This window comes from Arabidopsis lyrata (assembly GCF_000004255.2).
Source record: "Arabidopsis lyrata subsp. lyrata unplaced genomic scaffold ARALYscaffold_5, whole genome shotgun sequence".
NCBI lineage: Eukaryota > Viridiplantae > Streptophyta > Magnoliopsida > Brassicales > Brassicaceae > Arabidopsis > Arabidopsis lyrata.
Window position 1 is genome coordinate 12,365,872 of NW_003302551.1, and position 25,338 is coordinate 12,391,209.

Here is a 25,338-nt window from a genome sequence, read left to right on the forward strand (position 1 = left end):
TGTTGCTTTCCTCCACTAATTAAATATTGAAATACTATAAACAAGTGTTAATTATTTTATCTGAAAAAACAAGTTTTAATTATTATTATTATACATAATTGCCTAATAAATATTTTACTCTCTCCAACACATTCTCTTCGGATTCGTGTTCCTAAGCCAGTTTTTAGGTTTATTTTTTCTTAAAACTTAAATTTTTCTTGTTTCAAAAAAAAAAAAAGTTAAAATTTTTCTTGATTGATTGGGAAAATCTACTTGGTTGGATATTCATTATCCATATTCCTAATAAATATCCTTACCCCAAGGAAAAAAGTATATGTTTATATTCATATTCATATTCATATGAATAATTTTTCCTAATAAACTAGGTTATTAACCCCTGCGTAGCAGGAGTTTGTTTGTATCTATTGTTTTAATATAATTTTAGGTTTAGTAATTATTTTAGTAGCTATATATTGACATATAGTAATACAAAGTACTATAATCTTTTATTTTTTATTCTTTTTAACATAATTATTTTTTCTTTATATTCTTAGAATCATTTATGTTGTTTAAAAATTTGTTTTAATAAGAAAATAAATTCTTTAGGACAAAGTTGGTATAATATTAGAAATCTGATGTATTATAGCGTTTTCATCACTAAATATTTTTTGATTACTTTCGAGCAAAATTTATATTTCAAATACACCATTAAGAAAACCATAACGTAAATCTAAAATATATATTGATTAAAAATTATCATTAATTTTTTATATTATAAATTATTATTTTTTCTACTTATTTTAGTTAATTACCTTCTATTGATACTAATATAGTCTTTGAAGGCACATCATATAAAACACATAATTTCTTCAAACAATTTTATATTTTTTTTATACTGTTTATTAGTGTCTTTTAATATGTGTTTCTTACATATTTTATAAAAACAGTATAAAATATGTAAGATCTTTAAGTTATTCGAACAACTTAAAATTTTTATAAAAATTTATAAAAATAATATCGTCGAACAACTTTATACTGTTTATTAGTATCTTTTTAATTTCTTCGAGAACCTCCTCCACACATATTAGTTAAAGTCTTACATATGTTATACTCTTTTTGTTTTTCTTAGCCTACTACTTCTTGATTGATTAATATACATTATTTTGACAAAATATTTGAAATTAAACAACCAAAATATGTACACGTTAGGGCATACTTTTGTTCGTTCTTATCTATTAGTATTTTTTTGTTATTAATCAAACAGATTTAGAGTAATATATTTCAAACTTTTTGCATTTATTTTAAATATTTTGGCGAAAATCATATACTACTAATGATAGTTCCTATAATATTATCTTTCATTTTTTTGTTATTGCAAAAATAAAATTTGTTTAATTTATTTTTTATTATATTATCTTAAACAATAAATCTTTTCAATATATTATGTTTTCTAACAAAAATCTTTTGTTTAAGTGGCACACCGTGATAAAATGTTGTTTATTTTTGTTCGAAAAACTTTAAGAAAACTTTAAGAACTTAGCTTTCCCTAGCTCTACCAACTTAGAAAACAAATTTGTAAGAATTTATAAATACATCATCAAGTTCTTGTCACATCTTATTTTATTTCTTATTACATTATCTTACACAATTAAAATATTTTCAATATGTTTTCTAACATTTAGTTGGCACAAATTGATAAATTGTTCATTCTTTTGTTTGAACAGTTTTTAAGAACTTAGAAATAGCTTTCCAGACCTCTCCCAACTTGGAAATCAAATTTATAAGATTTTTAAATACAACCATCGACATGCTTTTTCACATCTTTTTTCTTTTATTTTTACTACATTATCTTACACAATAAAAATAATCAGATATGTTTTCTAATAAAAATATTTTGTTTGTGTAAAACAAAGTGATAAGATGTTCTTTCTTTTCTTCGAACAACTTTAAGAAATTAGATTTCCCCAGCTCTCCTAACTTGAAAAACAAATATGTAAGATCTTTAACTACAACCATTGACATGCTTATTTGACATCATAAAAAAAAAATCATTGTTATATATAGTTGTAACATGTTAGTTAAAATCAACAAATTCTATCACTATTAAGATAAGAAATATTATTTTTTGTTTGTTTCAATAAAGTATTATTATCATAAACCTAGACATTACATATACAGTTTTACCAGTATTTTTTTTTCCTATTTTACCAATTAACTAACTCAATTATTTTTACTCATTTTTAAAACAATTCAATATTTAGTGATTAAAATAATATAATATCCGAATATCAAACTTAAACCATAAAAATCAATCGATATTTAAATGAAATGAAAAAATTGAATAGACGTAAACATGTTAGGTACCTCTTGATTAAATACTTTTTTTGAACTTTTCACCTATCTTTTGATTGATTAACCTATTCAAATTTAATGAGACTAATAGTAATTTTTAAATCTAAATATCTTAGCCATGTACAGTTTTCTTCATTTATTAGCCGATCCTTGTAGTGTCTCAGGCATTGCGAAACTGGAACATGTGAAGAGACTGGAGATCAAATTCTGTGTCAGAATGTTTAGAGAGCAACTGCACTTGAGTTTGAAAATTGGAAGAGATCTTGTCCGGTTGTTGCAGGACCTAGTTTACATCTCTGAATTTGAAGACATATGGAACGATAAGGTCTCAAACCATTACTCTGACACTTCGCAGTTTTATCGGTTAAAGACTTCAAGTAGGTACGTCTTTCTCTGGATCACTCCTGAGATGTTAGATTGGGAAGCCAGAAACGGCATCAAATATGGTTCTTGAAGAAATTTCAATCTGGTCTTGAAAAACAAACACTTTTGATCGACATAGTCCGATTCATTTGCTGTGTAGTTCACCCAACTAACGAAATCATCCGATAAGAGATCATGCCAAGATGGGTAACTATAGCCTATAGGTAGGTTTCTGGAACTGTGTAGGCAAAATCATCACACCGAACAAAGTGCTAAGCTCGCTCTGTTTTACGATTGGCTCTTCTTCGATGACAGAATCGACAATATTATTATGAATGTTGAACCTGCTGCTCTCTTGATGGTACGATCAACCGCAGTATCGGTCTGCTATGTTTTAGGTTACCAATCTAAAACTTAACTCATCTTAAAATAATAAAAAAGCCAACCAAAATCTAACTTATCTTAATAGTTGATCACGCATTAGCTGTAGCAGACAACTATTCCTCGCGGACACAACATTTGACACATAGTTTGGCGCAGAAGCAGAGCACCATAATAGCCGAGATGGAGTTCAGAAGAACAATCACGAAGGTTAAAGGGTAACTAATATGCATATTGCTCTTTGACTTCACCACACCAATATTTCTTCTTTTTTTAACTTTGTTTTGTGTCTTTTTCTTATTCTTCTCCGGTAGAGATTATGCTTATATACATGTATTCTCATCACAAAATTAACATTTTTGGAAAATAAATCGGGAAGATGTGTATATTTTACATTTTTCACTAAGGAACATTGGAAGTTTTACATTTTACGCTACTTTCTTGATTCTCATGCCATCAAATTAATATATACACATACATTAAGTGATTTAAATCTACTAAACTATTTTAACATTTTATGCGTTTCTTTCTTTTTTACAAATATTTATTGTAACAAAAACTTCTCTTAAATTTAAGATTCCTATATTATCGCTTTCCTTTTCACAAGTATTTCAATATAGAAAATATGAGAATTTGAAAATGTCAATTGAGGTGATGGGTAAAAATGTTAATTAGCGATTAAAAATGTTATAGAAAATATTTATAATTTATAGATGTTATTTAATCTGAATTAAAAATGTTAATTATTCCATATGTTGTTTTTTTTTCCTTTTTTACAAAACTTTTAATATAGAAAATTGTCTTCATTTTTGAAAAAGTTAAAATTCTTTTTTAACCACATCATTGTTTTTATTTTCCTTTTTACTTAAATTTTAATATAGACAATTTCAAAAATCTAAAAATGCTAATTAATGATATGTCTAATTACGATTGGTGGTTTAAAATCCTAGGTGGACGGTCTGAGAGGCTTATGGCTTCGACTTTTATATAGTATAGATTAAATATCCATATTCATTATCACCAAGGAGAAAAAAAAAACATACATCTTTAACTTTTTTTGGTTGGATAGTATGTTCAGTTTATATATTAAACTCTTTTTATAAATAATGCCTTATATATCAGAGAATAGACGCCTGGAGCTTGCTGCGGTTGTTTTGGATACGGTGACATGAGCTAAAGATAGACTCTCATGGGCAGTGACGACTGATGGGAAGTTTACTATTAAATCAGCTTATGAGTTGATAACAAGAGATGAATATCCAAGAAAACACATGGATAAGTTCTATGACCGTTTGTGGAAAGTAATTGCACCAGAAAGAGTACGGGTTTTCTTGTGGCTGGTTGGTAAACAAGTGGTTATGACTAATGAGGAGAGATTCAGGAGGCATTTGTGCGACACAGAGATTTGTCAGATTTGTAAGAATGGTGTGGAGTCCATCATTCATGTGCTCCGTGACTGTCCGGCTATGGCAGGAATTTGGATACGCATCGTACCATTGAGGAGAAGACATAATTTTTTTTCTATGTCTTTAATTGAATGGTTGTATGTGAATCTAGGTGGCGGAGGAGGAGAGGATGGAGAATCATGGCCAACGATGTTCGCAATGGCGGTTTGGTGGGGCTGGAAATGGAGATGTGGGAACATTTTTGGTGAGAATCAGGTTTGGAAGGAAATTGGTACGGTTCATCAAGGAGTTGGCGAGAGAGGTAATGGCGGCCTAAATCTTGAATGGTAACGGAGTACCTAAGGCTGTTCGGGTTGAGAAGATGATCAAATGGGTGACTCCGCCGACGGGATGGTTCAAATCAAACACTGATGGCGCGTCACATGGCAATCCGGGAATAGCTACAGCTGGGGGAGTATTACGGAATGAAGCGGGAGAGTGGTGCGGAGGCTTCGCGCTGAATATTGGCAGGTGTTCGGCGCCCTTGGCGGAGTTATGGGGAGTATATTACGGACTCTACATAGCTTGGGGGCAGCGAATCACAAGACTGGAGTTGGAGGTGGACTCTGAGATGGTGGTGGAGTTTCTTACGACAGGGATTGGAGATTCACATCCCTTGTCCTTCCTAGTGCGTTTGTGCTATGACTTCTTATCAAATGACTGGCTAGTCGCGTCCGAATTTCACATGTGTATAGAGAAACTAACCGCCTCGCGGATGGGTTAGCAAACTATGCATTTTCATTGCCTTTAGGTTTTCATTTGTTTCCTTCTGTACCCCCGTGTTTAGATGAGCTTATACGGGATGATGTTTTTGGGCCACCGAGGCCGAGACAAATTATTTTGTAATTTTTCTCTATTTTTTAATAATAATATCCGGGAGTTAAACTCCCGGTGATTCACCAAAAAAAATATATGTTAAACTCCTTTTTGTCGACAATCCCATTGAACTCATTTACTAGTAATTACATATTTATTCATTTTTATATACTCATGAAATCTTTGTTTTTATTTGTGTGTGAAAAAGTATACATAGAAATCTTCTGACCTACGTCTTGTTATTCACAATATATTATCAATAGAACTCAAGACTTGAGTGGCATGTTTATATCTTATAGAAGATCGACCGATTAAATTTAGTATCAATAACTAGGTACATTTTATCCATGTATTATCATTCGTTCAAAATTTGTTTGGATACAAATAATCCTAATCTATGTCCAATTCTAGATTACATGTCCACACACCTTATAATCTTCCTCATATTATTCAGATTATCGTCTAATTATCATTCTAAGATTTTCTCACAGTAACGTACATGAGGGACAAGTAGAGATGTGTGGCTAGCACGAGTCACCGAGAAGGGAACGAATAAAGTGTGCAAAGAGTGGTTGTACGGAAACTAGAGAGAAACGTACGTTTAGAAGCAATGCAGAAGAAAATAAGAAAATAAGAGAGTGATTTGATGCGACATTTTTGATACACTTCCACGCGGTTTCTTCTTACCACATCTCTTCACAGGTTTTTATCCACAAAGTTTTGTCTCTCATATTCATCTCCCAGTAGATAAGCAATAGAGATAATTAAGTATGTTAATTTAGCAATTAGCATAACCTCCATATAAGATTAATATATGTATAATTAATATAAAAATTTGTATATATTAACTGATTATTATTTATCTGTGCTAGTTTGACGGTTCAACTTTAAACTTCATTAATTTATATTCGACCCATTATTGGAATCTCAATGCAATGATTCAATCTGTAGTTTGACGATTACAGATTTGGATAATTGGTAATATTTTTAATATTAGTCTATAACCTTAAGATAACGGGAGCCAAAAAACTGTAAAAGAAAATCCTTGAGAACATTTAGGAATCATAACTACTTATTAGAATGATCCAAACTTGAAGATTAACTAAGTTCAATGAGTTCTTGTTGTTCTAGTTGACCACACTAATATTATAGTTTCAACACTACTTAAACCATTCATAGATCAACCTTCAAGGGCTAATTAAAAGAAAACAAGAAAATTAGCGTACAGTGAAAGTAAACTCCGATAGTATATATCAAAATAATATACACATCGATCGGTAAGATATATAAATGGATCAACAAAGATTACAAAACCATGTGAAACTGTATGTTTTATCTATAAAACTAAAAACATAAAGCAAGAAAACGAATCAAGAAATCGTTCTTCCCAACTCCAACTTCCAATTGACCAAACTCTCCATCGAATCCAAGTCCAAATCCAAACAAGCCACTCTCTTCCCACTACTCCATTTCTTCAAAGTCGTCACCGTAGTCGTCGTCTCCGGTAAAAAAGAACGTGTAACCAACGTACCGGAACCTTTCTCGTTCCTATGTCTCCTCATGTGACCACCAAGAGCTTGTCCCATCGGAAACTCCACGCCACATATCGGACAAGGATGCGACGTCATCGTTTTAGTCTTCTTGTTAGACAATGATCCAAGAAGTGATATATCGTGACTGTTAATGAGTTTCTTGTGACTTGCACGATGACCTCCTAAAGCTTGAAACGATGAGAACTCTTTAAGACAAGTCTTGCATCGGAAAACACGTTTCTCTCCTCCTCCGTAACCGCCGCATTCTCCAACTCTTGATAACAACATCAAACATTTCGCCGCCGTATCTTCCACTATCTCAATTACCTCACTTCTCGCAACCATTTTGAATTGACTTAGTGACTTCTAGGTTTGCGGTATATTGCGATGAGTATACTCTCCTATTTATACAAGAAAATGGTTTAGTAAATATTAATTGACGAAAATACCCATTGTGACTTGCTGCATAAGGAATAGGATTATTAGCGTCACCGCGTCACTGGTTGCGTTGCGTGACGCGTAAACACTTGGGAGACTAAGAAAAATGGATTCAGTCGTTATACGTTAGTTAATAGAAAAGGAATGTTCTTGGTGCTTTCCTCCACAAAATACAATATTTCAAGACTACTAGAACAAGTTATTTAATTAACTTTTATTATCTTTTTTCTTATTGGTCGATGGTCGTCGAAGTTATTAAAAACTGGTTCGTGCATTTTTTTTTTTTTTTGACGTCGGTTCATGCATTCTAAGCCGCCTTCTAGATTTTTGTTTTTTTTGTTGAACTTTAAATCTCTGTATGGATTGAGCAAATGAATATACTTGCTAACTTAACTTATCCATACACAGTCTAGATACATCTAGAATTTTTCTTTGTTGGATAGTCAAATATTTATTCGTTAAACTTATCTAGTATCTACTAATAATATATTTTCTCATCATATATTATTCATCATATATCTAGTATCATTGTACGGAAACTAGAGAGAAATGTTTAGAAGCAAAACAGAAGAAAATAAGAAAAGGAGAGAGTGCTACGTGATGCGACATTTTTGATACATTTTCACGCGGTTTCTTCTTTGAACACACAAACATATATCTCCACAAGTTATTTATCCACTAAAATTTCTCTCATATTCATCATCCAGTAGAGCAAGCATGTATAAAGCATAATATCTAATACAAGATCATTAATATAAACACTTGGTTGTTGAAGTTTACTACACCTAATTAAGAGTTCTACAAGCATCTTATTCTTATACCTGATAATATAATAAGATTACTTAGCTTTTTAAACATGGTTACTCAAATTATATTCGATCCATAAATCGAATCCCAAATCAATAATTCAATACTTTGATGATTAAGAGATTTGAATGATTATTGCTTCTTTTACTATAGTAAGGAGTAAGGAGAATGAAACAATGGTTCATGTTAATAAAAGCCTTTAGATACTACTCTAAGTCACTGAGTTTGACTTGGAACTGCTCACCTGAAGACAACACCTTCACACTGACCGAACCATCTTCCCAGCCTTCTTGCGTTTACCCGAGCTGCCCTCTTGAACACCCATTTCAGCGGTTTATTCTCCAATACCAAATCAACGGTTTGGCCTTTGTCTCTGAGAGCGGTTGCTACGGTGGCTGCAGCTTCTTGGAGATCTTTGTCCAAAGCACACACTATGTTCTCTACTTCTTGTCCCAGTTCTGGTAACAAATCCTTCTCCTTGAGCAACTAAATGAAAGTGGGAGAAATAAGAACCAGATATTCAGAGACACACAACTTTTCACTGCGGGTAATAATAGTGACCAGCAGGTTTAACTTACTTCAAAAATTACAGCATCGCCGAAACCAAAACCACAAGCAGCAATGTCATCACCTCCATAAGTAGAGAGTAATCTGTCATATCTCCCACCACCACATATAGCTCGCAGCTTCCCTTTTCGATCAAATCCCTGTCATAATATCAGTTGTTATCACAAAACTATAGACAAGTATCCATGTATGGAGAAGATTATGTATGTCATAAAATCTAACCTCGAAGACGATACCAGTGTAATAAGCAAGACCGCGCACAACAGATGCATCAAACTGTATCCACTCTGAATAACCAAACTTTTCAGCAAGTGAGAAGAGTTGTTTCAAATCTGCAATGGCTTCTCCTGCTCCACCAAGTATATCTGCTTATACAAATTAGAGGTTCTTATCAGCATCAATTTTCGGAGAAAGAGACTCACTAGAAATAATGCAAGGACATACCTTCCAAATCATCCAATGACTTCACAGAAAGCACTTGCAGTAACTGTTCAATAGCATCTTCTGACATTCCCGTGAACCCAAGTTCCTTTTTTATTTCATCAATTGGAATATTTTCTATCTATTTAGCATGCAACATAAAAAAATAGGGTAACAAAGTTAGCAATAGCAGAAACATTCGCAAAGCTGGAGTATTTATTGATATCAGTAGATGAAGTAGCCTTGATTTCAAAGCAGTAGAATATTGATGTTTAGACTGCTAACCTTGTCTGCACATTGCAAGTAAATTCCTTGGTTCTGTATCTTGAGGGAAAACTAAGAAACAAGATGATCATGTAATCGACATGAAAAGAGATAATAAGCAAAAATACCTTGCGGCTTGAAACCTTAAAACCCACATCTGATGCAGTGATTCCAATTCGCTTGAAGAAGGTGACTATAGATGAAATTAGTTCCGCTTCAGCCTAAAAGAAAAGGTTTGACAATCCAAATTAGCGGCATGACTTCTAGAGACTTAAAAAGCAAACACAGGTGAGATTACTATAGCAAGAAACTCGAAGGCCTTGAAGTTATGACTTGAGAGATATACATACAGTTACTTGAGGCACACCAATAATATCCATATTCCACTGGTAATGCTCACGTCGCCTTACTCTAGTCATTCTCTCATATCGCCAACACTGCCCAACAGCAAACCACTTCAATGGAAGGGAAACAGATTTTCTGGACCAAAAAGAATATGGGAATCAACCAACAATCTCACATCCATACCTGGATACAAGAGTTTTACAAGCAAAATATATAAATAAATCGTCCTTCGAAGATGAGAAAATATTCAAAGCTGGGTTTATTACCCTTTCTGTATGACAAGCCTTGCTAAAGAAGGTGTAAGCTCAGGCCTCAACGCTACACGCCGATTTCCCCTATCTTCAAAGCAGTACAGCTACATAACAAGGTTGCAAGAGTTCAAGCTAAATTCCTCAAACAATTCTACATAAACTGCAGATAAAGATCCAAAGAATGAAATCGAAATGTCAAAAAAAACTAACTTGGTCTCTAATCTCTTCCCCTGCTTTTCTGATGAACAATGCCTCCGTCTCCAGTACTGGATAATCCACTTCCTCAAACCCATATAACCGTGAGACCTTCAAAGCAACGTAAACAGACAAAAAGTGTCAAACTTTGAACACACCCATATAACCGTGAGTCCTTCAAAGCAAAGTAAAGAGATAAAAGTTTCAAACTTTGAACAACACAGAGTGAACAAATCTAACCAAAAGAAAAATTTGCAGAAACAAAAAGAACAAGTAGAGTTCATATATGACCTCTTTGAAGTGGTTGAAGAGCCAATTGCGGAGTCGCATATCCTCAGGAGGGAAATCACGAGTTCCTTTAGGAGGATTGACATCGATCTTCTTCTGAAAGTCTTCTTCAGTCACAACCAACGGAGCCGCCACAATCGAACCTGACCTGCCTCCTCCATTGGCGGCGGCACAGATTAGGCGCCTAGGGATAGAGAACTGGCGAGGAGGAGGCGAACAAGAAACAACGAAGTCAAGAAGAAGAATAGGCCTAAAGCTCGAGCTCAATCGCATATGAATCGCTCGCATCTTTTTTCTTCTTCAGCTGAGTGAGAGAGATAGAGAACAAGCAAAAGAAAGAGAGAACAACATTTCTTTTGGTTCGGTTCAATACATTGGTCATTTCCGGTTAAAGAAAGCTCAACCTGGTTTGGTTTTATTAATTTCCACTCCTTCCAACTGAATAGAAGAGAGGAATTTGCAGAAATATCCAAAGGCCGAGGGCGGTAACAATCTCGAACGAAAGAGTGGGTATAGACGCTCAACAAGGGGAAGGAGGCAATAATCAAAACAATTGCTTCCTATAGCGGTTGAGCGTCTACATCCTCTCTTTCATCGAGATTGTTGCCGCTTTCAGCATAGGAATGATGATTAGATATATATTCACCACTAAGGCCATACACATTGGCGCACTCAATGGCCGAGTGTGAGTAATAAACAAAAGAAAAATAATTGAAATGTTGTCTCTCTCTTCTCACCCGGGTGTAACTTTACACTCGGGTGTAACACTCTTTCTCTCTCTCTTTCTTTCTCTCTCTCTTTTCTCTTTTGCTTTAAATTATAATAATAAAAAAATACTCATACCCACATAAACACATTTGCCACTGCTGATGCTCTAAGCATATCTAACTATTTATAACCAAATCTTGAGTCCACTTTTGCTTTTACAACCGATGTGGGATAAGCTGCTTTCATTCACGTGGGCTTTTAATAACAAAAGCATTTGATAAAGCTAATTATGATCGTTATGGCTTTATTTACATTAGTTATTGGGCTTTTATTGGACAGAGTTAAATTCTGTATTTATTATTATTTTGAAAACATAGTCTACTTTTTTAACAAGAATTCGTTTTTCTCGATTGTTTTATATTTTACTTATAATTAATAACAATGTATATTTACCATCGTCATATATATACCATCTCCTTACAATAATATTATTATTTATAATTTCTATTTCGGATAATCTAAACCGAATCAAACCCGAAAAATATCGTTCCGAACCCGACCCAAAAATTTAAAATGCCAAACGGGTTTTACATCCCAAAACCCGAACGCCCACCCTTAGTTAAAGATAAAATATGTCAGATGTCGTTGCTTGCACAAAAACAGTTCCTCTGTTTCTTCAACTAATATTAGGAGTTATAGGGGTGGTTTACGTAGAACCATCTTTTGAAGATGGTAAAGCAAATGCCAAGAGATCATAATCAGTTTAAAAAATTTATTAAGGCTAAAAAGACCAAATTTTTCAACTATTTTTTTTTTATTTTTAAAGTTTCGCCATGAGCCCATCATGAATTGAGACGGGCCGTAGGAAAATAAATAATAAACGAATAAATCAAACCAAACCAACCGAATTCGATCTGATTTCAGTTAAACCGAATTGGTTTGCTTCAGTTGAGGCCTGAGAGACGGGTAAAAAACTCAAAAAGAAAGGGGTCTTCGTGGACAAAGAAGAAAAGAAAAAATTAATCCACTTTTATTAGTGGGAACCACCGAAAAAAGCTAAACCAAATTACTAACCGGTTATAAAAACCGGTTAAAACATCTAAAAAAGAATTAGAAGCTCAAGGTATAGAAGGAAATGGACTGGCCAATAAAAATACTATCTCTTGTACTCTAAAATTTGTTTGATGTATCTTCTTGATCAGTTAGCTTTACTGCGATTATGTGCTTTTAGCAGACATTATTAGCTGTTTGTGAGACACATTTTAGAGGTAGATGAGTAAAAAAGGTGTTATAGAATCGAATCATCTAATACACTATATTCTTGATTTCTTGTATCCTTGAGGAAAAAGGTTCGTCTTCTCCTAATATAAAGTATAAACAACTAACCAAGTCGCCTTGGTCCAGTGGTAAAGGAGAGAAAAGTCTCCGCCACCTGGGTTCGAATAGCATTAGCCACCGGGGTTCGAATTTTAACATGGTTTTCTGGGCCCCAGGATTAGTCTTTGGGCCTATAAAGCCTTTAGGATCACCTGAGTTATCAAAAAAAATAAAAAATAAAGTATAAACAACTAAACTAATGAGAGGTTCTAATTTATTACCAAGAATCAAGAATCAAGAGAGCAAGAGCAAATTTAATTACTTGGGGTCATAAAGTCAGTAACATTGGTGCGGCTTCCTGGGGGCATATAGTCAGTTTTATTGGTGGACCGGTTTCTTTTTACCAGCACAATATGACTAATTACAAGACTCATTCCTCCCACGTTACATCCACTTAGTTTTATCGCCTTCTCCTAAAAGAGAAACGCGAGCACAGCTAGGGAGAACCATAACTCGGGCGACCTCTCCACATGAAGAGAGAAATTCACACACCGCCATCTCCTTCCAACTGAATAGAAGAGAGGAATTTGCAGAAATATCCAAAGGCTGAAGGCAGTAACAACCTTGAACGAAAGAGTGGGTATAGATGCTCAACAAGGTGAAGGATGCAATAATCAAAACAATTGCTTCCTATATCAGTTGAACGTCTACATCCTCTCTTTCATCGAGATTGTTACCGCTTTCAACATAGGGATGGTGGTAAAATATATGTTCAACACTAAGCATATCTAACTATTTATAACCAAATCTTGAGTTCCTTTTTATTTTCACAACCGATGTGGGATAAGTTGCTTTCATTTACCTGGGCTTTTAATAACAAAGCATTGGATGAAGCTAATTATGATCGTTATGGCTTTATTTACATTAGTTATTGGGCTTTTATTGGATATGGTCAAATTCTGTAATTACTATTGTTTTGAAAACGTAAAATTTATAATTGTAATTTTTGAATCTACATTTTTAACAAGAATTCGTTTTTTTTTTATTGATTGTTTAAAACTGTACATATAATTTATAAAAATGTATATCTACCATCATAATATATATATATATATATATACGTTCCATCTCCTTACAATATTATTATTTATATTTCGCATAATCTAAACTGAACCAAACCCGAAAGATATCGACCTGAGCCCGATCCAAAATGCCAAACGGGTTCTACATCCCTAAACCGAACGCCCACCATTAAAGATAGAATATGTTAGATTTCGTTGCTTGCACAAAAACGGTTCTTCTGTTTCTTCAATTAATGGTACTTCCGAGTTATAGGGGTGGTTCACGTATGGCCATCTTTTGGAGGTAGTAAGGAAAATTTCAAGGGTCCATAATTAGTTTTTAAAAAATTATTAAGGTTAAAAAACCAATTTTTCCAACTAATTTTTTTTCTTAAAAATGTTTTGCCATGGGCCGTATCATAAATTGAGATGGGCTGTTCATGTAGGAAAACAAATAATAACCGAATAAATCAAACCAAACCAACTGAATTCAATCTGATTTCAGTTAAACCGAATTAATTAGTTTGTTTCAGCTGAGGCCTGAGAGACGAGCAAAAGAAAGGGGTCTTCGTAGACGAAGAAGAAAAGAGATAACAAGGAAAAAAATCAACTTTTATTAGTTGGAAACACCGGAAAAAAAAAACTAAAACAAATTACCAACATTTTTATAAAAAACCGGTTAAAACATCCCAAGAAGTATTAAAAGCTCAAGGAGGAAATGGAATGGCCAATAAAAGTTGTACATATCTCTTGGACTCTAAAATTTGTTTGATGTATCTTCTTGATCAGTTAGCTTTACAAAGATTATGTGCTCTTTAGCAGACATTATTAGCTGTTTGTGAGACATATATTAGAGGTAGATGAATAATAAAGGTGTTATAAAATATCCTCTAATACACTATATTCTTGTATCCTTGAGTAAAAAGGTTTGTCTTCTCCTAAGAGAGAGCCTTCTACTTCTCCATCTCCATCTCCATCTTCTTCTTCTTCTCCATCTCAATCTTCTTCTTATGACCTAACATAAAGTATAAACAACTAAAACTAATGAGAGGTTCTAATTTATTACCAAGAATCAAGAATCAAGAAAGCAAAAGCAAATTTAAGTACTTGGGGTCATGAAGTCAGTAACATTGGTGCGGCTTCCTAGGGTCATATAGCCAGTTTTATTGGTGGAGCGGTTTCTTTTTACCAGCACAACAAGACTAACTACAAGACTCATTCCTCCCACGTTACATCCACTTAGTTTTATCGCCTTCTCTATACATCCTTCTCCTAAAAGAGAAATGCGAGCACAACTAGGGAGAACCATAACTCGGGCGACCTCTCCACATGAAGAGAGAAATTCACACACCGCCGCCATCTCCTTCCAACTGAATAGAAGAGAGGAATTTGCAGAAATATCCAAAGGCTGAAGGCAGTAATAACCTTGAACGAAAGAGTGGGTATAGATGCTCAACAAGGTGAAGGATGCAATAATCAAAACAATTGCTTCCTATAGCAGTTGAGCGTCTACATCCTCTCTTTCATCGAGATTGTTACCGCTTTCAACATAGGGATGGTGGTAAAATATATGTTCAACACTAAGCATATCTAACTATTTATAACCAAATCTTGAGTTTCTTTTTATTTTCACAACCGATGTGGGATAAGTTGCTTTCATTTACGTGGGCTTTTAATAACAAAAGCATTGGATGAAGCTAATTATGATCGTTATGATTTTATTTACATTAGTTATTGAGCTTTTATTGGACCTGGTCAAATACTGTAATTACTATTGTTTTGAAAACGTAAAATTTATAATTGTAATTTTTGAATCTACATTTTTAACAAGAATTCGTTTTTTTCTTGATTGTTTAAAACTGTACATATAATTTATAAAAATGTATATCTACCATCGTAATATATATATATATATATATATAATATTACGTTCCATCTCCTTACAACATTATTATTTATATTTCGCATAATCTAAACTGAACCAAACCCGAAAGATATCGACCTGAACCCGATCCAAAAACTTTAAATGTCAAACGGGTTCTACATCCCTAAACGGAACGCCCACCATTAAAGATAGAATATGTTTTTAGATTTCGTTGCTTGCACAAAAACGGTTCCTCTGTTTCTTCAATTAATGGTACTTCCGAGTTATAGGGGTGGTTCACGTATGGCCATCTTTTTTTTTGGTGAGAAGAGGGGAGGCAAGCCTCCCCCTATTTATTAAATTAAACCGAAACAAATTACAAACGAACGTCTCGTGGGATCGCAGTCCCGACCATATCATCTAAACCAATCCGACTAACAACATCAGGACTCGAATCAAAAGAATGAAAACCTAGCGGTAATGAAAACGCATAGTTCGCTAATCCGTCCGCAAGACGATTAGCCTCCCTATACACATGAGTAATACGGACTATCCAGTCCCTCGATATGAAGCCATAGCACAAACGTACTAGGAATAAAAGTGGATGTGAACAATTCTAATCTCTTCCCTGCTTTTCTGATGAACAATGCCTCCGTCTCCAGTACTGGATAATCCACTTCCTCAAACCCATATAACCGTGAGACCTTCAAAACAAAGTAAACAGACAAAAAGTGTCAAACTTTTTTTTTTTTTTAAGTGTCAAACTTTAAACACCCCATATAACCGTGAGCAGAGCCGGTCCGGAGGACAAGCAAGTGAAGCCATCGCTTAGGGTCTCACATTATAAAATATTTTTTTTGGGAGAATTTTTTTTTTTACATTAACAAAAAAGCCTAAATTTTTAGTTATGCGTAGGGTATCAAAGAAAATTTTGAAACTTTGGACCGGTCCTTCAAAGCAAAGTAAAGAGACAAAAGTTTCTCTTGGAAGGTCTGGGAAACCGAACCACAGAGTCAACAAACCGAACCAAAAGAAGAATTTGCAGAAACCCGTTAGTAAAAAAAGGTCTGGGAAAAAAATTGCAGAAACAAAACAAGAATTAGAGTGAGTTCATATATGACCTCTTTGAAGTGGTTGAAGAGCCAATTGCGGAGTCGCATATCCTCAGGAGGGAAATCACGAGTTCCTTTAGGAGGATTGACATCGATCTTCTTCTGAAAGTCTTCTTCAGTCACAACCAACGGAGCCGCCACAATCGAACCTGACCTGCCTCCTCCATTGGCGGCGGCACAGATTAGGCGCCTAGGAATAGAGAACTGGCGACGAGGAGGCGAACAAGAAACAACGAAGTCAAGAAGAAGAATAGGCCTAAAGCTCGAGCTCAATCGCATATGAATCGCTCGCATCTCTTTTCTTCTTCAGCCGAGTGAGAGAAAAGAAAGAGATAACAACATTTCTTTGGTTCGGTTCAAATTACATTGGTCATTTCCGGTTAAAGAAAGCCCAACCTGGTTTGGTTTTATTAATTTCCACTCCTTCCAACTGAATAGAAGAGAGGAATTTGCAGAAATATCCAAAGGCTGAGGGCGGTAACAATTTCGAATGAAAGAGTGGGTATAGATGCTCAACAAGGTGAAGGATGCAATAATCAAAACAATTGCTTCCTATATCAGTTGAGCGTCTACATCCTCTCTTTCATCGAGATTGTTACCGCTTTCAACATAGGGATGGTGGTAAAATATATGTTCAACATTAAGCATATCTAACTATTTATAACCAAATTTTGAGTCCCTTTTTATTTTCACAACCGATGTGGGATAAGTTGCTTTCATTTACGTGGGCTTTTAATAACAAAAGCATTGGATGAAACTAATTATGATCGTTATGGCTTTATTTACATTAGTTATTGGGCTTTTCTTGGTTCTGGTCAGATTCTGTAATTACTATTGTTTTGAAAACGTAAAATTTATAATTGTAATTTTTGAATCTACATTTTTAACAAGAATTCGTTTTAAATGTCAAAAACTTTGTTGACTCTGTGGTGTTCAAATTTTAAATGTCAAACGGGTTCTACATCCCTAAACGGAACGCCCACCATTAAAGATAGAATATGTTTTTAGATTTCGTTGCTTGCACAAAAACGGTTCCTCTGTTTCTTCAATTAATGGTACTTCCGAGTTATAGGGGTGGTTCACGTATGGCCATCTTTTGGAGGTAGTAAGGAAAATTTCAAGGGTCCATAATTAGTTTTTAAAAAATTATTAAGGTTAAAAAAACCAATTTTTCCAACTAATTTTTTTTCTTAAAAATGTTTTGCCATATGGCCGCATCATGAATTGAGACGGGCTGTTCATGTAGGAAAACAAATAATAACTGAATAAATAAAACCAAACCAACCGAATTCAATATGATTTCAGTTAAACCGAATTAGTTTGTTTCAGCTGAGGCCTGAGAGACGAGCAAAAGAAAGGGGTCTTTGTAGACGAAGAAGAAAAGAGATAACAAGGAAAAAAAATCAACTTTTATTAGTTGGAAACACCGGAAAAAAAAAAGTAAAACAAATTACCATGGATGGGTGCTAGTAGGACAAGATAAAGTCTGCCACCTAGGACTTAAAAGCGTCAGAAGGAGCCTTTCACCGCTCCATGCGGAAGTCGACTCCCTGTTATGGGCGATGGAATGCATGATCTCGATTGGTGATTCCTATGGTGCCTTCGCCTCCGATTACCAACAATTTTATAAAAACCGGTTAAAACATCCCAAGAAGAATAAAAATCTCATGGTATAGGAGGAAATGGAATGGCCAATAAAAGTACATAGCTCTTGTACTCTAAAATTTGTTTGATGTATCTTCTTGATCAGTTAGCTTTACAAAGATTATGTGCTTTTTAGCAGACATTATTAGCTGTTTGTGAGACACATTTTAGAGGTAGATGAGTAAAAAAGGTGTTATAGAATATCCTCTAATACACTATATTCTTGTATCCTTGAGTAAAAAGGTTCGTCTGCTCCTAAAAGAGAGCCTTCTACTTCTCCATCTCCATCTTCTTCGTCTTCTCCATCTCAATCTTCTTCTTATGACCTAATATAAAGTATAAACAACTAAACTAATGAGAGGTTCTAATTTATTACCAAGAATCAAGAATCAAGAAAGCAAGATCAAATTAAAGTACCTGGGGACATAAAGTCAGTAACATTGGTGCGGCTTCCTAGCCAGTTTTATCGGTGGAGCGGTTTATTTTTACAAGCACAACAGGTTTAACTTCAAGGGTTATTCCGCCCACGTTACATCCACTTAGTTGTAGCGCCTTGTCTACACATCCTTCTCCTATAATAGAAACGCGAGCATGGCTGTAAAATTCAACACAGAGAAAAGTCTTTAGTTAGAAATTCAATAACTTGAGAGTTGGAAAAAAAAAAATTCACAAATGGGAGGAAGAAAGAAGGCCGCAAACCTAGGGAGAACCATAATTCGGGCGACCTCTCCACATGAAGAGAGAAATTCACACACCGCCATCTCGATATCAATCTCAGGAAGAGAAGTGTCATATCCAGTAACGTTTACACTAAACTAAAAAGTTATTAACAAAACAAGAACACATCTTACACAAGAATAATTCGAAATTATATTTACCTGTGTTCTTTGGGCCTGGCAGCAGCAGCAGAAGCAGGACACCAAGGATCCATGACTTCTTTCTGCCATGGTGCAGCCTTAACGATAGCAGTCCATCCTCCCACGTCAGTTCCACTAAGTTCCAATGCTTTCTCATTGGCATTTTCTCCTTCAATCCTCATGAAGGCAACTCTCTTGAGGGTACCACTTTCATAGTCTCTTGGAACATAGATATGTTTTACTTTTCCACATGAAGAGAAATGTTTTGGCCCTAGGGAAGTGGATACGCATGAAGGGAAGTGGCATATCCCTCAACGGAAATCGGGCCTCTGTTTGCATCACTTTCGTTCAATTTCAGCGATTTCAGACCCTAAGGTACAAAAGATCTAATCAGAAATTCTACTACATATATTTTTCATCTTTCTTGTGAAAGAAAGAATCTATAATTAAGGAGAAGAAGATTACTTTGATGGCGGATTCGTCCATGGTGATAAGTTAAGAACTAGGGTTCGAAAGATATTTTTCAGATCTAGGGATTTAGGTCTGAAGAAAGGAGTTTTTTTTTAATTCCCTTTTTTAATCCTTAATTGTTAAGCCATGAAAGAGCAGAAACGTGTCCATATATATATATTCTATTTATTAAATCTCAATCCATATTATTGTGTGGCCAATTACAACAAAAACCGAAACAAAAATGTTTAATCCTCTGACAACGAAACCAAAATAGAAGACCATTAATTGAAAAAATCGTCAAAGCATGATGATATAATGGTAGGAACCATAAATTGTCTGATCCATTACACTTGTAGGAGGTAAAACATTGACATTGAACCATATATGTGATAATCAAACGTTCTGCCACTTATTGACACTTAATGACAACCATGAGATAAAGAAGTAAGCAAAAAAACTGCTCTCGATTCACCAAACAATTACTGTCTCATGACTTACTTAGTACTAACAATGTTTCTTAAAAAAACTGCAGAGAACAGAGCTACAGCGGGTTCACCGGATCTAATGCTCCGGCCACCGTGCAGTCGTCCATCAGCAGGGTTCGATCCTTCAAATCTGTCTCCGGCAAATTTCTTATTAGGCTTTTTTGTAACTGGGTCATAGTTTGTAAGGCTTTTTCCAAGCCCATATGGGAAGATTTAAATGAATATTAACTAATTAAAAAAAAAAAAAAAAAAAAAAAAAAAAAAAAAAAAAATTATGTCTAAAAAAAAAAAAAAAAAAACAGAGCTACAGCGACAGAACTTCACTAAGAGTCTGATTGAGTTGATGGGAAAGCTTGTTCGTTGCTTATATAAAACATATGAATACAAAACAATCTCTACTCTTCTTTGTATCTCTCTACATTTGTTAGATTTTAGGGACGAAATCTGGAGATGCATGTCATAATATTCATGTCTCTTTAAATTTGTTTTACTCTGTTTTTATTTTACTCAAATGATCATATTCATGTCTCTTTAACTTAAACACCAAATGAATCATATGTGTTGTAACCAAATGAATCTACAACAATTATGTCATAATATTCATGTCTCTTTAATTTGCAACAATTATTAAATTTTATATAATTATAAATTTTATTTTTATATTAATATTTCTTTTTCTAAGAACTACATGTTAAGAGCCTACCATTAATCACACAAAAATATTAACTCAAAAATACTATCTCTTAACAATCACTTTTACAAATAAATTACTTAAATATTGCTAAGAGATATTTCTAAGAGACTAGCTATAATCATGCTCTAAGGCCAAGAGACTTGTTGAGCCAAGCCTTCCATGTTGCAGCTGGCTCCACTCGTGGCTCTCGTTTTAGACATGTAGTCAAAGTTAGGTGTGGATAGTGGACTCATAAAGTCAATTCTTAAACACTTTTTTGACTACTCGCGGAATAAAAAAAAAAAAACCAAAGAGAAGAACAAAAAGTCTTATTATCTCTTTTTCAAATCTCTCTTTTTGTGTCTCTCTCCATACATTCAAACTCTTCAAGATTACTTCCTCTTCACTTTGACAAGAAGAACAAACCAAGAAAGCTCAAAAATACACCGAACAACATAAAAAATGGCGTTGATGAGTTCAAGAACAACACAAGACAACTTAATTATAGTTCCCACCAGATCGAATCACCACCAGTTAGACTCAAAACCCTCCGGCGAACGGAAAGTCCCCGTCGTTTATTATCTCAGCCGGAATGGCCAACTAGATCACCCACACTTCATTGAAGTACCTCTCTCTTCTCACAACGGTCTCTATCTCAAAGGTAGTAAAAATCTCATCTTTTTCCTCTGTTCTGCTCTGTTTTGCTCTGTTTTTGATTTCATAAAGTTTCGATTTTTATTTTTCTCAGATGTGATCAATCGTTTGAATGATCTACGAGGCAAAGCAATGGCTTCTCTCTACTCTTGGTCTTCAAAACGGTAAATCTCATTCTCCATCATCGGATCTGTAACTCACCGTCCGATCTTCTCACAAATTTTTGTTTACTCTGTTTCTAATCTCAGAACTTACAAGAACGGATTCGTATGGCACGATTTATCAGAGGAAGATTTCATTTTTCCCGTTCATGGCCAAGAATATGTACTCAAAGGCTCTCAAATTCTTGACCTTGATAATAACTCTGGTAAAGAATCTAACTTCTCCGCCGTCACTCACCGGCGTAACCAGTCTTGGAGCTCTATTGATCACTACAAAGCGTCCACTGAGTCAACTCGTAAACTCGCGACGGACGCTTCAACACAGACTGATGATCGTCGGCGGAGGAAAAGTCCGGCGAAAGAGGTGGATGAAGTGAATGAGATCACTGAGCTGAGTAAAGAAGAGATTACTTCACCTCCACAGTCAGATACGAGTCCAGAAACATTGGAATCATTGATGAAAGCAGATGGACGGTTGATATTGTTTCCGGAAGATCAAGAATTGAATGGGACGGTTGAGAAGATGCGTCCGTCGGCTGTTCTCATGCAGTTGATATCGTGTGGTGCCATGTCGTTTAAGAAATGTGGTCCGACGCTAAGGAATGGGAACACGAGTAGTAGGGTGGAATGGAGAACAGGTAATTATAGGCTCGAAAGGGCAGAGAAGGAATTAAGGAGTTTTGGAAGGGTAAACTTGGAAGAGAAAGAGTATTTTAGTGGTAGCTTGATTGATGAGAGTAGTAGTAAGAAGGAACTTGTTCCTGCTTTGAAGAGGTCTTCTTCTTGCATTAAGTCCCCTGTAGCTAGCTTTGATTAAAGAGTCTCTTTCTTGGTTCGTTGGGAATGTGCATGATGAGAAAAGGTAGTTAGCTTATCTGTCTTGTTCCTTTGCTTGCATGAAGAAAGACTCTCCTCTGTTTGTTTTGTGGGAATAGGCATGACTAAGCCAGTTAGTTTCCTACAGCGAGCTCGAGCATGCACTATCTCTCAAAGGGTTTAGGGTTTTATAATATTGATAGCCGGTAAACAAACATCAATAATAATAACTCTCTTTAACTACTTCTTGAGTTCTTGTAGGTGAAACGGCACGATGTTTTTATTTGAAATAGCATTTTTAGTAGTTGTACATGCCAACAATTAGTTGTTGTGTGAGTAGATGTAAGAGCTTAAATTGATAAAGTGTAGAAGAACGTATTGAGGTAACTCGGAGCCCATAAAACCCGTGAAGCCGAAGTCAAATAATATTTTAGATATCTAATTGTGATAAGGATTAAGAGATTTAGAATATTTACTTATTCATGTTTATCTATTTCTTAATCTAATTAGGTTAAACCTAAATTAGTCTCTATATATATTGTATCAACTCTTTTTATATCAACAACATATAATAAATTAGTCACATGAGTTTTCTTAAGGGAACTATATATAGGTTTGAGATGAATTTGGTATTTACGTGTTCTAATGGCGATATTAATCAACTAATGTTGTCTTAGGAGTTTTAAGGATGGGTTGACGAAGGAGAAAGATGGGGAAGAGGTGGCTCGGGCTAACTTTATTCCGAGAAACCCAAATTCTGTGGTGGACAGCCCATAAAGCCCATAACAATGCAAAGGCAGGTGTTTGATAAAGCGACAGGAGAGAAATTGCATTGAGGTGTTTTTTTTTTTTTACTATGTTTTGGTTGAGTAAACAAATACAAAGTATGATTGTTACATGCATGTAAATATGTTGTAGTTTAACGTTTGGTGTTTTATTGAGGTCAATATGAATATGATTGTTTTTAGAATCTTCCAATTTCTATATTTTCTATGCATGTTTGACTTATTTCATTCCTTCAAGATTTCAAAAAGATGTAACAACTTATATGTATGTTAGACGTTCAAAAGTTTATTATTGTTTATATTCGTTATATTTCGAACAAACGATGTTATTTACGAGTATAATTTGTTGTTGTAGTTAATGACTTCTCAAATTTGAAATCTTGTTTTTATTTAAGGTTTCAAATTCAGAACGAATGCAGTCTCCGCCGGAGAGCAGATTAAAATAATTAGAGTAGCCGGTCTTTTTCAGCTCTCTAGACCAATTTGGTGTTTTTCAATATAAGATTTCAAATTTCTTAATTCTTGCTGCCTTTCATTCCACGGCCTTTAATTTTTTTATATTTTTTGCTTAGCTTGGGCTTTTAAAACAAAGTTTGTTACTTTCTTTTGTAAACATTAAACAGCATTCTTGGGCCCATTAAATTTTAATGTGTGATTGTAAGAATAAGAGTCAAAACTCTTTGCACAAAAAAAAAAAAAAAAAAAAAAGAGTCAAAGCTCTATTGTGAACAAAATATATCAAAACTGCAGAGAAAACAAAAAAAGCCTAGCTGAGATTTATTCGATATGAGCATTTTTAAGCAACTGAAAACATGTTTTATGAATGAATCACAAACGCATATCATTGCAATCATATATTCTTAAAGAACCATTTCAAGTCGTAGTGAACTCATACCGTCATCGATCACAATCTACCTCTCCAGCATTTTTGTTTATGTTTTGTCTTTGCAACATTAATATACGTAGCATATGGTTTCAAAAAATGATTAGACAGATAATTTACCGTAAAAAGCGTTCCCCCATGTATATAATTTGAATATTAATTTGTAGTAATTAAATACTAAAAGTTGTATACTTGTTAGAATAGATTATTTAAGTAATTAAGAAAAGGACTAGTCGTAAATTTAAATGGTTTCATTTATATAGGCGGCTGTAGATTATGGCTGATGAAATCCTTATCTCCACCCGATGGCAAAAAAGCTAGTGATTGCTTAATTGGACAAACACTTTGTTTTCTGCTCTAGGAATAATAATTAGTGAACAAAATGGAATTTTAGTTAGTGTAAAATAGAGGTTTCCTTTGAGAATTGTACCACTAAGGCAAAGTGACGATTGCAAAATTCCCAAGAGAGGAATAATCCAAATGTCAAAGACCCAAAGATGCAATCATTTTCTTTTTGCTTAAGACAAGAGTTTACTCTTTTGCACGAAGATTGATAGAATTTCTAAAAGCACCGATTCTATTTTCCATAGACTATGGATCTAATGCTTTTTTTCCTTTTTTTTTTTCCTTCTTGGGTAGTCATGAAGCTAGCATCTTAGTACCAATTAACATATAACATTAAAGGAAATTAAAAAAAAAAAAATTTCTCACAAATTCTATATTAAAAAACCATGTATATTATTTTTAAAATATATTTATAAAACATTATATATGATATGTATCTATATTTAAATTACAAACGTCACAGAAAAAATTCAAAACAAATTCGACAAGATATTTGTTCTAGGAATATATTTTTCTTTTTTGATGAGGTGATATGGATTACTAGGTAAGACCACGAAATGACAAAATAAGAATTCAATCCTTTGATCTCTATGAATTTTGGAATTCATTTTTATCCTTCTATATCCGCAATAAAGAAGCAAAAATAGTAACTTCATTGTGGAAGCCCCCTTGGTCCATTGGTTGACTAAGGGTTCATTAATGCTTATACACCTAGAGGTCTGGGGTTCGAGTCCCAGATACTGCAATTTATTAATAAATTTGCAGATTATTGGAGGCAAGGGTGCAGGAGATCTCCAGCGATGTACAATTATAGCCGTTCGCCAGGATTCCACACAGAGAAGGAAGTGTCCATGAAGAAAGAGGTGAAGGAGATGAGCATGAAAAAGGAGGTGAAGGAGGTGAGCATGAAGGAGGTGAAGAAGGTGAAAGAGGTCGTGGATCTAATAAGGGTCGGAAGGAATTGTCCGTTGTAGAATCGTCTATGTAACAGTTCTCATAATTTGCAATAAATAATAAATTCAGAGGAAAAAAAAAAATAGTAACTTCATTTTCAGAATCTCATTCCATTTTTTAGCA

The 25,338-nt window shown here is 34.4% G+C and overlaps 5 protein-coding genes and 1 long non-coding RNA gene across 9 annotated transcripts; 2 read left to right on the plus strand and 4 right to left on the minus strand.

The window, feature by feature from the left end:
• Positions 1 to 2,053: 2,053 nt before the first annotated feature.
• On the plus strand, positions 2,054 to 3,508 carry LOC110228588. Its single transcript, XR_002332062.1, has 2 exons — positions 2,054 to 3,092; positions 3,164 to 3,508. It is a non-coding gene; the product is annotated as an uncharacterized LOC110228588 (long non-coding RNA).
• Positions 3,509 to 6,564: 3,056 nt separating this feature from the next.
• LOC9311832 (zinc finger protein ZAT8) lies at positions 6,565 to 7,246 on the minus strand. Its single transcript, XM_021025789.1, has one exon. It carries the CDS (start codon positions 7,211 to 7,213, stop codon positions 6,707 to 6,709), a length of 507 nt encoding a protein of 168 aa, XP_020881448.1. The 5' UTR covers positions 7,214 to 7,246; the 3' UTR covers positions 6,565 to 6,706.
• An 869-nt stretch (positions 7,247 to 8,115) lies between these two features.
• LOC9313522 (histidine--tRNA ligase, chloroplastic/mitochondrial) lies at positions 8,116 to 10,778 on the minus strand. The gene is given in 10 exon segments (XM_002877408.2): positions 8,116 to 8,398; positions 8,400 to 8,599; positions 8,692 to 8,820; positions 8,903 to 9,045; positions 9,125 to 9,242; positions 9,493 to 9,585; positions 9,715 to 9,844; positions 9,976 to 10,064; positions 10,171 to 10,266; positions 10,447 to 10,778. Coding segments are annotated over 10 exon segments (1,362 nt in total). The 5' UTR covers positions 10,732 to 10,778; the 3' UTR covers positions 8,116 to 8,319.
• Positions 10,779 to 15,703: 4,925 nt separating this feature from the next.
• LOC9313524 (histidine--tRNA ligase, chloroplastic/mitochondrial) lies at positions 15,704 to 17,140 on the minus strand. Its single transcript, XM_021025712.1, has 2 exons — positions 16,515 to 17,140; positions 15,704 to 16,097 (listed from the first exon to the last, which is right to left on the minus strand). The coding sequence occupies exons 1-2, from the start codon at positions 16,797 to 16,799 to the stop codon at positions 15,921 to 15,923; spliced, it is 462 nt and encodes a 153-aa protein (XP_020881371.1). The 5' UTR covers positions 16,800 to 17,140; the 3' UTR covers positions 15,704 to 15,920.
• A 1,061-nt stretch (positions 17,141 to 18,201) lies between these two features.
• LOC9313525 (nucleolin 2) lies at positions 18,202 to 19,572 on the minus strand. The gene is made up of 4 exons (XM_021025713.1): positions 19,472 to 19,572; positions 19,028 to 19,376; positions 18,849 to 18,959; positions 18,202 to 18,744 (listed from the first exon to the last, which is right to left on the minus strand). Exons 2-4 carry the CDS (start codon positions 19,186 to 19,188, stop codon positions 18,603 to 18,605), a joined length of 414 nt encoding a protein of 137 aa, XP_020881372.1. The 5' UTR covers positions 19,189 to 19,376; positions 19,472 to 19,572; the 3' UTR covers positions 18,202 to 18,602.
• A 1,363-nt stretch (positions 19,573 to 20,935) lies between these two features.
• Positions 20,936 to 23,220, plus strand: LOC9313526 (protein UPSTREAM OF FLC). Of its 4 annotated transcripts, none has more exons than XM_021023974.1 (4): positions 20,936 to 21,278; positions 21,366 to 21,435; positions 21,520 to 22,224; positions 22,926 to 23,220. In XM_021023974.1, the coding sequence occupies exons 1-4, from the start codon at positions 21,080 to 21,082 to the stop codon at positions 23,023 to 23,025; spliced, it is 1,074 nt and encodes a 357-aa protein (XP_020879633.1). In that variant the 5' UTR covers positions 20,936 to 21,079; the 3' UTR covers positions 23,026 to 23,220. The 4 variants fall into 4 exon arrangements, with proteins under 4 accessions (XP_020879633.1, XP_020879631.1, XP_020879632.1 ...); XM_021023972.1 differs by having other exon boundaries at positions 20,937 to 21,278; positions 21,520 to 22,294; XM_021023973.1 differs by having other exon boundaries at positions 20,937 to 21,278; positions 21,520 to 22,070.
• The last annotated feature ends 2,118 nt before the right edge of the window (positions 23,221 to 25,338 follow it).

Excerpts from the sequence above, each read along its gene's own strand:
- LOC9313526 (XM_021023974.1), top strand. The coding sequence starts at position 21,080 with ATGGCGTTGATGAGTTCAAGAACAACACAAGACAACTTAATTATAGTT. Across the intron at positions 21,279-21,365 it reads CAACGGTCTCTATCTCAAAG|ATGTGATCAATCGTTTGAAT; the intron begins GTAGTAAAAATC and ends TATTTTTCTCAG. Across the intron at positions 22,225-22,925 it reads AGGTCTTCTTCTTGCATTAA|GAGTTTTAAGGATGGGTTGA; the intron begins GTCCCCTGTAGC and ends ATGTTGTCTTAG.
- LOC9313525 (XM_021025713.1), bottom strand. The coding sequence starts at position 19,188 with ATGAGGATTGAAGGAGAAAATGCCAATGAGAAAGCATTGGAACTTAGT. Across the intron at positions 18,960-19,027 it reads GCCAGGCCCAAAGAACACAG|TGTAAACGTTACTGGATATG; the intron begins GTAAATATAATT and ends TTTTTAGTTTAG. Across the intron at positions 18,745-18,848 it reads CGAATTATGGTTCTCCCTAG|CCATGCTCGCGTTTCTATTA; the intron begins GTTTGCGGCCTT and ends TGAATTTTACAG.
- LOC9313524 (XM_021025712.1), bottom strand. The coding sequence starts at position 16,799 with ATGCGAGCGATTCATATGCGATTGAGCTCGAGCTTTAGGCCTATTCTT. Across the intron at positions 16,098-16,514 it reads TCTTCAACCACTTCAAAGAG|GTCTCACGGTTATATGGGTT; the intron begins GTCATATATGAA and ends TTTGTTTTGAAG.
- LOC9311832 (XM_021025789.1), bottom strand. The coding sequence starts at position 7,213 with ATGGTTGCGAGAAGTGAGGTAATTGAGATAGTGGAAGATACGGCGGCG.